Below are 12,088 nucleotides of genomic sequence, written 5' to 3' on the forward strand. Positions count from 1 at the left end.
CTGCTAATGGGACAAAACTTTCTTCTTGTTAACACATTTTTGGCAATAGCCAAAAGAGTGAAAAGTAAAAGCAAAAAAGAAAAGAGCACAAACTTTTCGTCTGCTCCTTTGTTTCCGTAAAGTTTCGCATCAGATTTCGCCATTTTTTCACATTTATTTTGGATATTTTTGCTTTTTTTGTTTCACAGGGCGAGGATAGCGTGGAATACTTTCTGGGCCTGACGCCAAGCGGAATTGTTGTGCTGCGCAACAAGACGACGGTGGCTCATTACTATTGGCCGCGCATTGCCAAAGTTTATTATAAAGGACGCTATTTTATGCTCAGGATAAGCGATAAAAATGTAAATTTTTCTTTCTTTCTCCAACACGTCAAGCGACAACTGAGCACAAGAACGGCCATCACGACAAAGACGACGATGGCTATGGCGATGGTGAGGATGATGCTGATGCTAAAAAAGATCCCCATTCTAACCATAAATATTTGGTTGACAAGTGCTTTCGTACAATTTGCAGTTCGTTCTTTTTATATTTCTATGACTCTGTTGCTTGAGACGCTTCAGAGATGTAAAAAAGGCTATTAGAAAGTTTTCAATAAAACTCAAATTGAAGCATTGCACATTTTTTTGTTGTCAAAGTAAGCTAATCCATGTGACTAGCTTAAGAGCTATCCCAACCAATGTTTAGAATCTTAGATTTTTTTTTTTTTTTACATGCATTTAATTCGTCCGAAGATATACTGTGCTATATATGATCCTCATTCCTAATGCATTAGAAATCAACTTCAATCAACTTAAAATGTAGCAATTTTAAAAACCTCTAGGCAGAGTTTTCTTAGTGACAATTATGCTATAGACTATAGGCATTCTTCGACTAGAGTATTTAAAGTTCGTGCTTTGGTACAGGGAAACTTGCTTCAATTTCATTTCGCCATTTTGCAGAGTCGCCAATATATGTATGTATAAGTGTTTCCTTCCCCTTCCCTTTTGGGTGACAACTTTTGCCTGTCAACGGCATCAAGTGGCGCCAGAAGCCGAGCATCGAGAGCATCGTTAGACAACAAGTAGCTGGCTAACAGATAGTCGTTCCTAGTTACCAGTACCAGTAGCTTCTATTCAGCATCGCAGCATAGCCAAGTTGAACACTTTTCGGTGTTAACGCTTTGATAATCAAAAAAGTTTTGCAGTCAGTTGACACACACACAAAGGCAAAGAAACTTTAACATTTTTTGGCCAAAAGAATTCACACTTTACATTTTCCCCCAAAAAAAAAAGAGTAGAAGAAGTGATAAAGAAGGAAAATACGGGTTGGGGTAGAATTCATTCACTCAATTTGCCTTCACTTGGCAACGGCTGTGACATGGGTCGGTAGCATCCTCCAACAACAGCAACAGCAGCAGCATCATCATCATCATCGTTCCCATCGTCATCGTCCGCCGTGGTAGCCGCCGTCGTCGTGACTTCACTTTTGCGCTTATCACACTCTTGTTTTTTTTTTCTATCCTTTTTTTTGTGATTTCTTCTCTTCTCCTTTACAGAATGAGCTAAGCACTTATGGCTTTGAAACTCCACGCAAATCGGCGTGCAAACATTTGTGGAGATGCTGTGTGGAGCATCATGCGTTCTTTAGACAAGTGCGCGTTGCTCCGTTGCCCAATTCGCAATCGCATGCCACCGAGATATTTCAGCTGGGCTCCCGCTTCAGGCACAGGTGAGTTTCCTCATCGACTAACCAAACAAAAGCCATGCCAAGGTGAAGTGAAATATGCCGGAAGTGTTGGCCACATTCAGCACGTACAAGTGGGTGCAGTGCAGTCCACATGCCAAGTGCTCAAGTGGATAGACATCCGCCTCGGGCTTAGGAATCAAATGAAGCCATAAGCCCCCTCCTTCTGGCTCTCCTGACCAATTCATTAGCCAGCTAGCCAACTTACCAATTTGTGAGCAAAACCCAAAAGTGCAGCCAATTAAAACGTTACAAATTTTGAATGGACAATCCAGACACTTGAATTCCTTTTCCATCCACCTCATGTGATTAGCTCATTAAGGGGCGATTTTGGTATTGTGTTAAAGTGTAGCCGCCCTTTTGGATGAATGAATGCATGAATGAACATAGTGTCTATTAGGTGCATGTAGAGAAATAAAAAAGTCATATATGAATTACATTTTTTCATAACTCTTGGTCTCGAAAACCAAAGAAATCATTCCAAAACTCGCAGATACACTTGAAGAAAATGCTATTAAGTTGTTCAGTTAAAATCTTGATATTAAGATTGTCAAATAGCATAATGAAAATTTATAATCCATTTCGAAAAATGATAGTTGTCCTTTAATATGCATAAAAGTGTTGTTTTAAAGTGTTTAGAATAAGAACAATTCAACAGTTTGTTTAATATGAATCAATCATACTTATTTAAATTTATTGTTCTGCGAGTGTAAATCAAGTAAAAGGCAGTATGCCCGACTAATTGGAAGTCCAATAAAAATGTCGGATCTACTGGCAGTCTGCCAGAAAAGCAAGTCGAGTGCAAATCCCACTAATGACTTTCCGTGAGTCCGAGGCGGACTTAACTCAGTCAGCTCCACACTAAAATGCAAGGCAATTGTGCATGACGAATGTGGCATGAGAATGCCGGCAATAGGCAATATGGAGGCTACTCCTTCTGATCCCGTTTCTAGTTGAGCCGAAACCTGGCCTAGCCCAGCCCGGCTGTTTATGACTGCCATTTGCGGTAACTGTGTGGCTGCCCATTTGGTTTACTATACGAACTTTCTTGTTCTGCCACCGGACTGAGCAGCAGACTCAAGCCTCGAGAAACCTCTCTGACAAGTTCGTGTGGCCAGTGGAAACTATTAGCTAGAAAAAGTAAGGTTTTTTTTTTGGTTTAGTTTTATTTTGGGCGTCGGCGCATTTTATGGCTGCTCAAGGGTCTTGGCGTTTTTAATTTGTGAAACAAATGAAAGTTTTTTACAACCTTTTTATGGTTCACTGTTCATTATTAGCAGTCATCCACCACCGTCTTCTATGTTTCGTAGTATGTAGTTGCTTTTTGTTTCTTTCCTGTTTATTTTTACTTGCTTGTGTTTTTTGTTTTTTGTTTTGGTTTTGTGTAATATTTTTGGACATCCTTATGCCTACTTTTATGTTCGCCCAACAATACTCGCATGCCGCCTGCCCCCACATCCAACGAACCGAACCGAACCGTATTGCCACCAAAAGTCGTACGGATAAGCAGACGGAGAAGGATGCACTTGCCGCTGGACGACCGTCGCCCGCGTTTACCCGTGTGCCCTCCAAGCGTCAGCCCAGACGCGTGATTGATGACTTTTTCAACAGCAATAGAGCGAACGGTGGCGTAGGAGGCGTTACCAACAGCATCCTCAACAGGCCTTTGCCGCAACCTCAGCTCCAGGTCCAGCCACAGAATCAGTCCCATCATCAGCTGCCGGGGCTGGCCCACATCACCAACTCGAATGCCAAGTGAGTGCTCCAATGTCCATCATTTGTTTTCATTTCATGCACAAAAGTTTTGACTTACCCAGCCGCCCCCCCCGACCACCGCCCCATTGTCCACCAAACCCAAACCATGTAGGAAACTCGAATTTTTGTTCTTTTCCTACCATTTATATGGTTCTTTGACGTAGTTGTCCTTTTTGGACATTTTCCCTTTCCCGGAGTGTCTTTTTTTTGTGTTTTTTTCCCCCGCCCCCTTTTTTGTAGTAATAATTTTTACAGCTGCTGCTGCCTCGCAGGGAAGAGCTCTTATGTGAACGCTCGTTGGAGTATTTTCCTTTGATCTGTTTTTAATTTTCAACATATTTTTCGGGAGCAACTCTGTCTGCATTCAGCATCCAATTGCAATTTTATTTTTCCATTTTTCGTTTATGTTTTGTGTCGTTTTTTTCGGGTGTATAGCAGAAAACCTCACTTTATTGTATCGCTTACGTCAATGTGATGGGGATAGATTCGGAATAGAGAAAGCTAAAAACAAAAAACTTCCAATGCAGGAAAACACTTCATCAACCCGTGTTGGGTTTGACAGGCCGACTCCTTCGCATTGTCCTTGTTCAAGTGCCCCATGGCATGTGCTTTGTGTGTTTAGCCTTTTCTGGGTTGTTTTTGGTTTTCTTCTTGTTTCGATTTCGTGTTCAAAATCCATTTAGTTGCCAGTTTGAAGGCAGTTACATTGTCTAGACGCAACATTTATTAAATGTTTTATGGTTTTGAACATCAAATTATATAGACAAAATAAAAATCTAGCCATTAGAAGAGCTTTCACTGTTGGCAACGCAACGGATATGTTGTCGAAATGTATTTGAACAGCGCAAACTAAAGTGAATAGAGGGGAAAAATTGAGTCATGCAAAGAGATTTATTGTCAGATGAGAATAGTTCATGAAAATGTTTCTATCTAATAGTTGTGGACAATGCGAACATGATGATTATGGGAATGCAACAGGAATAAGTTTTATCGGAAGCGATAATCCATCTCAAAATCTTATGGTTCTATTGTTTTCCAGTGGAAAACCATTGGAAAGGTTCCAATGAGGAATCATTGGACAGAGTTTTAACCATAAAATGGGATGACAGTCAGAGTGTTAAAGAAAGTCATGTCTGTTTAAGCTATACAAGCCAAGTTCAAGCAGTCTGCTAAAGAATTTTGTTGCAGCCATTTGTATGATAAATGTTTGGGTTGAAAAGGCGTAACATAAAGCATGCTTGAAATTGTTACACCACAAGAGTGCATACAGCAATCTGTGCATAAATTATACACCCAGGAAAGAAATAATAGAACAATCCCAAAACGAAGACGCGTCAATGTAATCGCTGACCAAGCAATTCCTAGGAACAAGAGTTTTTCGGAGTTGGGGGGATGAGCAAATAGCTCACGTCATTTATCATTTGCAAACAAAGAGAAGGCAAAACATCAGGTGAGCACCAGTGGTCAGGACAGAACGAACCGAACCGTACCGAAGTGTGGAGTACAATGCACAGGACAGACAGGACAGAACAGAGGGACAAGCCAATCAAGTGGCACCCCCTTTGCCCTTTTTGTGCCAATGCAAGCGGCGGAGACATAAATCACCAGGCACGCCTGCTTGCCTGCCAGACTGCCAGTTCGCCTGTCTGTCTGTTCAGTTTCTGTGGCACGTTCAGGTCTGTGAGTCAATGGCGACGACTCCTGAGAGTACGAAATGATTGCCCGCTGATTGCCGGTGCAGCAATTACTCAATTTTACACACGCGCATTATTTGTCTGTGTCGATCTGTGTTCGAGGGCGATCCTCCACCTCCACCTGCACCTTTGGCCCTCACCGCTCCTTGCGCCATGCTCAATCGATGGGACCATGGGATGATGGGATGGAATGGGATGCCGCCGTTGGTAAAAAAGAAAACTTTAATCAACATTTATGTTAAACAATTTAAATTTATGGCAAAATAATGCGGGAGCGTTGCAATTGCTGACTGATCCCCTTAACACCCTCCCCTCCTGTCTGCAGCAACTATGACAGTCCCTACCGGTCGACATACAGTATACCGACCAGTCTGGGTGTGCGTCCCTGCCACAGCCAGCAGCAGCAGAACAACAACTCCAGCAGCTACAACAACAATGGAGGCGGCAGCACTTTACAGACACCTGACTCGCCACGCAGCACACGCAGTGCTCCCTGGCCAAGATCGCAGCAGCGTTCACTATTTGGCCATAATCCATCGAGTCCACGTTCGGTTCGCTCGGTCAGCACAGCGGGCGGTGGACTGCATCATCATCATCACCATCATAGCCATGGCCATGGAACAAGCCATCATCCTCATCAGCAATCGTCGTCATCATCGTCGCATCATCATCAGCGACAACAAAGAGCCAGCTCCTCATCCGCCTCCCATCAGCAGCAACGCTATCGCTCCAGCTCAGTCGAGAGTCATTCGTCAAACGATTCGAGATCAACACGAAGGTGGGTTCACTCCGACTCTGACACCACACAGACAGTTCTCCATTCATGCAAGCCCTCTAATCTCCTCTACAGACATAAGCAACGTCATCGCAGGACCTCAGATAATGAGAGTGAATTGTCGCGGGGCTCGGGACGTTCTGGCCGCTCGCATCATCGCAAGCATCGGCGTTCACATCGACACAGGCGAGACTCTGCCGGGGGCTCGGACCATGACAGCACACGTGGACGCAGCTACTCCGGCCATCGCAGCTCGTCCATGCGCAGTGGCAGTGCCGAGCTTATTGACTCGACCACCCAATGGCGTGAGGTTCAACGACGACAGGCGGAGGCCAGTCTCGGCCAGAGTTCTGTACAACAAGCTGCCGTATCCAAGAGCAGCATGGTGGCCCGTAGTCTGCATAGTAATGATAGTCATTCAGACACTCACTCCCATCACAAGTCACGAAGGCATCGCAAGAATAAGTGAGTATGCCCATATCTCGACATTAGTTTCAGTACGCTAAATTACTCCTAATCTAGATCCCCATCGGAGTCGCGCAGTCGCATGTGGAACAGCGAACTGGCCAAGCATCTACAATTTGATCTGGTCGACACAGAAGGCATGTCCGAGCAGCAGCTTAGGGAAATCCCCTACACGGTGGTCGAGACCACATCGAAGCGAACGAACTCCAATCTGAAGATTCATAAGAGCAGCAGCAAGAACAGTGTTGGTGCCAAGAGCACGGGCTCTGGCAATACCATTACCAATGGCAGCGGTTCAGCAAGTACTGGACAGGCCAGGAATCGTGTTGATCGGATTAGGGGGTAAGTTGATTACAAAATAGGAGGAGGAGGAGGAGTGGTCATTGGTAGACTTACTCTTAATCTTGTCGCATGGCAGACTCTACTACCAAAGCTCTCATCCGCATGATAGCAACAATGGTGGACCCGGCACTGGCAGTGGCAGTGCAGGAAGTGCTCCCAAAAATGGTTCAATTCGTTCGGCCAGTACCATATCATCTCGGGAATGTGAACGAAACAGTGGACTGGTGAGGTAAGCGTCTGATAGTTGAACTAAAAGATCTTGCGGAGACTATATATGTATGTATTTTTGGCTTGCCAGAATGATGTCCAGCATGAGTATGGGTGATTTTATCTCACCCACTGGCTCAAATTTGAGTCCATTGGAGAATTCAGCGTTACGTGTATCGCATGAGCACACTGACTCGGGTCTGGGTGCTGATCAGGATTATGCCTATTCATCGGAAAGGTAAGTTTGCCATATCACATTCATTCTGTACTTTATTATGATTCTGGGAATTTCCAATAGATCCAGTGATAGTACACGCTATGGCACTAACAAATCTTCAGGAGCTTCTAGTGGTTCGCATACGCGCAAGTCGGCGGGAAGTGCCAATGGAGCCGGTGGCAGTGGCAATGGTGGCTACAATAGCCTCATGCAACAGACTGTGAGTAATCAGCAGCAGAATCAACAACGTTCCCTATTCGCACAGCAACAACGCCAACAACAACAACAACCACACCACCCGAAGACCAATTATAAATATGCATCCTCGTCCACTAATCCCACAAACAACAACAATTCGGGCCTAGCTCCAGTGCACAGCAGTGCCTCATCCTCATCCTCCACTAACAACCCAACTAATCCCACACAATCGCCGGCCGCTGGCAATCGCCTGCTCAATTATACAACCTTTGAGAATAACCAATACAAGTTCAGTTTGAACAATGCCCTGGGCAAAGGCTCAGCCAGTGGCAGTAGCAGCAATATTACGGGTAACGGTGCTAATGCTAGTGCTAATGGTGGTGGTGGTGCTTTCAGTAGACAACGCAGCTTTGTGGAGTGGCCCAGCAATCCGGCTGCTCCTTATTATTACCAGGGTCCCTCTTCGGCAGCGGCACAGGTAAAAAGGCGCGATGCCAAATCGGATATTGGTGTGCCCACGCGACGTCTTTCGGGCCAAAGTTTGACCAAGACGCAGCTCCTCACTGGTGGCAATCTTTCTAGCGGTGGTGGTGGTGGTCCAGGGGGTGGGGCCCAGTTGGCCAATGCCGGCTGCTATCCCCTACACTATGCCAGCAGTAATGTAACTGGCTATCATCGAGCTTTGGGTCAACGATCGGGAACGGGTGTACCATCAACTGCAGGTGGAGGCGGTTTTGGCGCCAGTTATGGCTTACAGCCAGCCAAATCTGATCTCTTCTTGTCCTACATTCATGGCGGTGAATACGAACGACCCTACATTTACAACTACAAGATGCCGCAGATGCCATCAGGCAGTGGCAATGGTTGTGGCAGTGGCAATGGATCACCCAAGAGACAGCAGCAACAGCCGCCAACTGCTACCGCGTATCACATCTCAGGCTGCCAAACAGCCGATCCCCCACCATTATATGGCGGCTCAGCTCCCGCCAACGATGTCATGTACTATCAGTTTGACAAAGGAGCCGCCGTCAGTGGTGGCGTTGGTGGTGCTGGTGGTGGCCAGGGCAATGCTGGCAAGGCTGCAACATCAGCAGCAGCAACTACAGTGACGCCGCCCATTGTAAAGCAGCCACAGTCGGTGGCTGGCGGGCCATTAGTCTATCTGCAACATGGCCAGAATGTTGCGCCATCCAATGTCACCTCAACCCAGCAAACTGTGAGTAAAATTTAGGATTCGAAGTCCGCATGTTGCGTATGTAAAAACCTGTCGCATGTTTGTATCTTCGTTCTTTGTGTTGTTCCACTACTTGTTTTGTGTTTCTTGTTACCCGCATGTTCCTTGAGTTTTGTTATGTTCTTTTGTTTTTCTTTTTGTTTGCATCGTCTTCTGTTTTGTCTCTCTCTCGTTTTGTGTCAAGTTGCCGCATCTTACTTTAATTGAATCCGTATTTTATTGGCATTATCGCATATACGAGCCAAGCACTTAGTTGAATGTATCTGTAATGTATCCTCTCCCCGACCCCAAAAACATCTTTCTCAATCTTTTTCTCTTTCTCTCTGCATGCATTCGACAACATGACGTATACTTAATTCTCTAGCATAGAGAAAGAATTAAGAGATAAAGAAGATAGTTTTTTCGGATTCCTTTTTGTTGTTATTAATATTATATTAACCAATGCCAGACATGTTTTGACTTCCATAGCATTTGTATATATACATATAGCTATCTGTATAGTTTTGGTATCTAGTGTGTACTTTTTTGTCTGTAATAAGTAACTAAAGCTTTTATGTTGATTATTTTGTAAGACTCATTGTAAACATGTGTATAAAGTGATGTCTATATACTGTGTGCTCCTGTTTCATGTCCCTGTCTGCCCCTGCCTCAATTCGATTCCTTTCCCACCGCTCTCGACTTTGTAACATGCACACTTATCTTTTGGCATGCACACACTTCTCTTTTGTTTGTATGAGTATGTATGTGTGTGTGTGTGTGCATGCGGGTTATCAAAGAGCAACTGTAGAATGTCTGCAAATAAACTTGCCGCTATCTGAGTTCTATGTCTCTGTAGCCATAGACTAAAATTTAATTAAATTTAATTTTATGAGTTGAGATACAATCTCGTGGGGAATTTCAAAATTAAAAAGAACACTCATTTAATGAAATCCTACTGAAATACGTGTCGATAATGCAGTAATCTAGAATCTTATTTAATTGCAAAAGCTTTTTTCCTTTTTCCTAATATGTTTTCTGTATATTCTTCTTCCTAAAAAAGAATGAATCCAATTTGGTAAAGTTAAAATAATATTTCAATCGGATGACAATCCTGCAGAAATCATGCAAAGCCGACAGTTAAAAGGACTTCTTTCCCTTCAAGTTCGCTCAGTTTAGTCTTATTATATGGGCTCGAAAGAATTTTCGGAGCAAAAACTTTGCTCAATTTCACGCATGCCTAATTAACAACTAAAATATGCCAACTAATTTTTGTTTAGCACACAAATAAATTGCCCAAAAAGCAAAAAAAAGGAAATAAAGACCAAGACAAAGGCACGAGGAGTAAATGAGGAAGAGAAAGCAAGAAGAAAGAACAATAAAACAGAATAAATAATAAGCAACTATTTGCGCTACATTATCCCAGTTTATATAACCGACAAGCTAGACATGGAGTGAAACGAACATACATAGATATACGTATATAGAAAGGAGTGGGGTGGGTAAAAATAAAACTTTGCTTCGCCCAAGCAAATAATTTCAACTAAAGTTGATGGCACAAATTTCGCAAAAATACTTACAATTCTAAAATAAATTTTGTGCTACGAAAACTCGACCCAGTCACATGTATTCCCTACACATGCTCGACAAGATACTATGTATAAGTATGCGTGTGTGTGTGTTTGTGTGTGTCACAAATGGCCTCCAGAGCACATAGAAACATTCTCCAAATGTTTGGCATAATTTTGCTATAAAATAAATTTTGCAAAATTGTTTTCCTAAGCTCGAAAGCAGCTTAGTTGAGCAGCAAGCAGAGACAGATACTGAGACTGAGACTGAAACTGAAGCAGAGACTTTGCCTGGGCAACAGCAACCGACCAAAGACAGCAAAAGGAAAGGACATCAAATAAAACAAGCAAATCAAAAATTATGACAGCACAGCAAGGGGCAAGAAAACATGAAGAAACTGGATACCAAAAAGGACACTGAGGCGAGGCCAAAAGTGGCAAAGTGTGCAGCCAGCGGCTAAAAGACAAATGCCATTGCTGACAACAGTCAAACGTTGCGCCATGTAAAAAGGTAGTGGGGGAGATGACGACCGGAGAGGTGGATAGGGGGCGTGTTTCTAGCATTTGTGGCATGTCCTCGCCAAAAGCAGTTAAGTCAATAAATTTACTGATTTAATGTGGCAAAAGTTTCAATTGTTTTTGTTATCTTGTCTCTGGTCTGTTGTCTTAAGGGTTAGGCGACAAAGTATCCCAAGATGTCCACAGTTGTTATTGTAACAATTGTTGTTGTTGTCGCCCTACACACACACACTCACATACATGAACACAATAACAAATGCTAGATTAAACCAATTGGTAAACAATAAAGAGAGTAAGCTTATTGAACTTTTAGCGGAAATGAAATGTTCATACCCGATATTGATATTATCAATTTGATATAATAGTTTGTAATCAGAAATTACCTTCTTTATAGCCAAGATTTATCCACAAACTGTCTGATAAGTTTTCCATATATGTTTTCATTTTAGTTGCATGGCATTATTTAATAGGATTAGCTTTCCAAATGGAATATCGAAAACTAATTTTATTCAATTTTGAAAGCAAAATACTACAAAGAAATCAAAATGATGATTGATAATCTCTCTCTCTTTGCAACATTCCATTTCCATTAGAATTTAAATGGCATTTAAATTTAAATTTCCCAATGCCAGATGCATTGTGCAATGGCCTTAACAATCATTTTATTATATGCATAAAACAAAAACCAAAAACTTTGCCTATTGATTTATGAACATAAAACATTTTCCAACTCAAATAGTGTAGAAAAAAAGGCTTTTGTTTTAAAAGCGTTGTTTTTGTGTTGTGTGTATGTGTTTTTTTTTGCATTCACATTGAATAGCGTGTATGATTTAATTATGCAGGATGTCGACAATTTGGCAAGAGGTAACACGAGCAGGGGGGCAAGTGGGGGGCGCCACAAAGAGTATAAAATTTTATATTTTTGTATTTTTATTGCCTCTAAGCTAGTCTTTTGTCTCTCAACCCTCGGGCATATGTCGGTTTTAATATTCATATAGACATTTATTTTTTTTTTCTATTTTATTTTAAATGAAATGTTTTATGCATGACCAGGAGAAATCCCCTTTTCAAAGGATGGTTGATAAAGTTAGTTGAAAAATAATAAAAAAAGTGAAAAAACAAAGTCTGGTAGCTAACAATTACAGCACTGACATTGAATGTGTTTCGGGTGTGTGTGTGTGTGTGTGATGGTGGGTTTGGGTGTGTTAATGATGAAGGAGGCGTTTGACACTCGCCAACATTTTGCCAGACAATTTGATGCATTAGCTTTCAAATGGGCGTGTTTGTCCAAAGGACTCTGAGTATATGCCCAATTAACAATCACACACACACACACCAACTGACATACACACACACTCACACACACCCAAAAGCGCTAAAGAAAATTAATTAAATTCTTGCAGGCAACCAAAATGT

At 42.5% G+C, this 12,088-nt stretch overlaps 1 protein-coding gene across 1 annotated transcript in view; it reads left to right on the forward strand.

Moving 5' to 3' along the window:
• LOC137584851 (uncharacterized) overlaps positions 1-12,088 on the forward strand; it is a 60,630-nt gene that overhangs the window by 42,764 nt on the left and 5,778 nt on the right. The window contains exons 7-15 of the mRNA XM_068300432.1: positions 189-341; positions 1,535-1,707; positions 3,217-3,477; positions 5,497-5,949; positions 6,022-6,411; positions 6,469-6,753; positions 6,830-6,982; positions 7,052-7,198; positions 7,259-8,591. Coding sequence (XP_068156533.1) covers positions 189-341; positions 1,535-1,707; positions 3,217-3,477; positions 5,497-5,949; positions 6,022-6,411; positions 6,469-6,753; positions 6,830-6,982; positions 7,052-7,198; positions 7,259-8,591 — 3,348 coding nt within the window. The remainder of the gene's footprint in view (positions 1-188; positions 342-1,534; positions 1,708-3,216; positions 3,478-5,496; positions 5,950-6,021; positions 6,412-6,468; positions 6,754-6,829; positions 6,983-7,051; positions 7,199-7,258; positions 8,592-12,088) is intronic.

This window comes from Drosophila tropicalis, unplaced genomic scaffold (assembly GCF_018151085.1).
Source record: "Drosophila tropicalis isolate 14030-0801.00 unplaced genomic scaffold, ASM1815108v1 contig_878, whole genome shotgun sequence".
NCBI classification, from domain to species: domain Eukaryota; kingdom Metazoa; phylum Arthropoda; class Insecta; order Diptera; family Drosophilidae; genus Drosophila; species Drosophila tropicalis.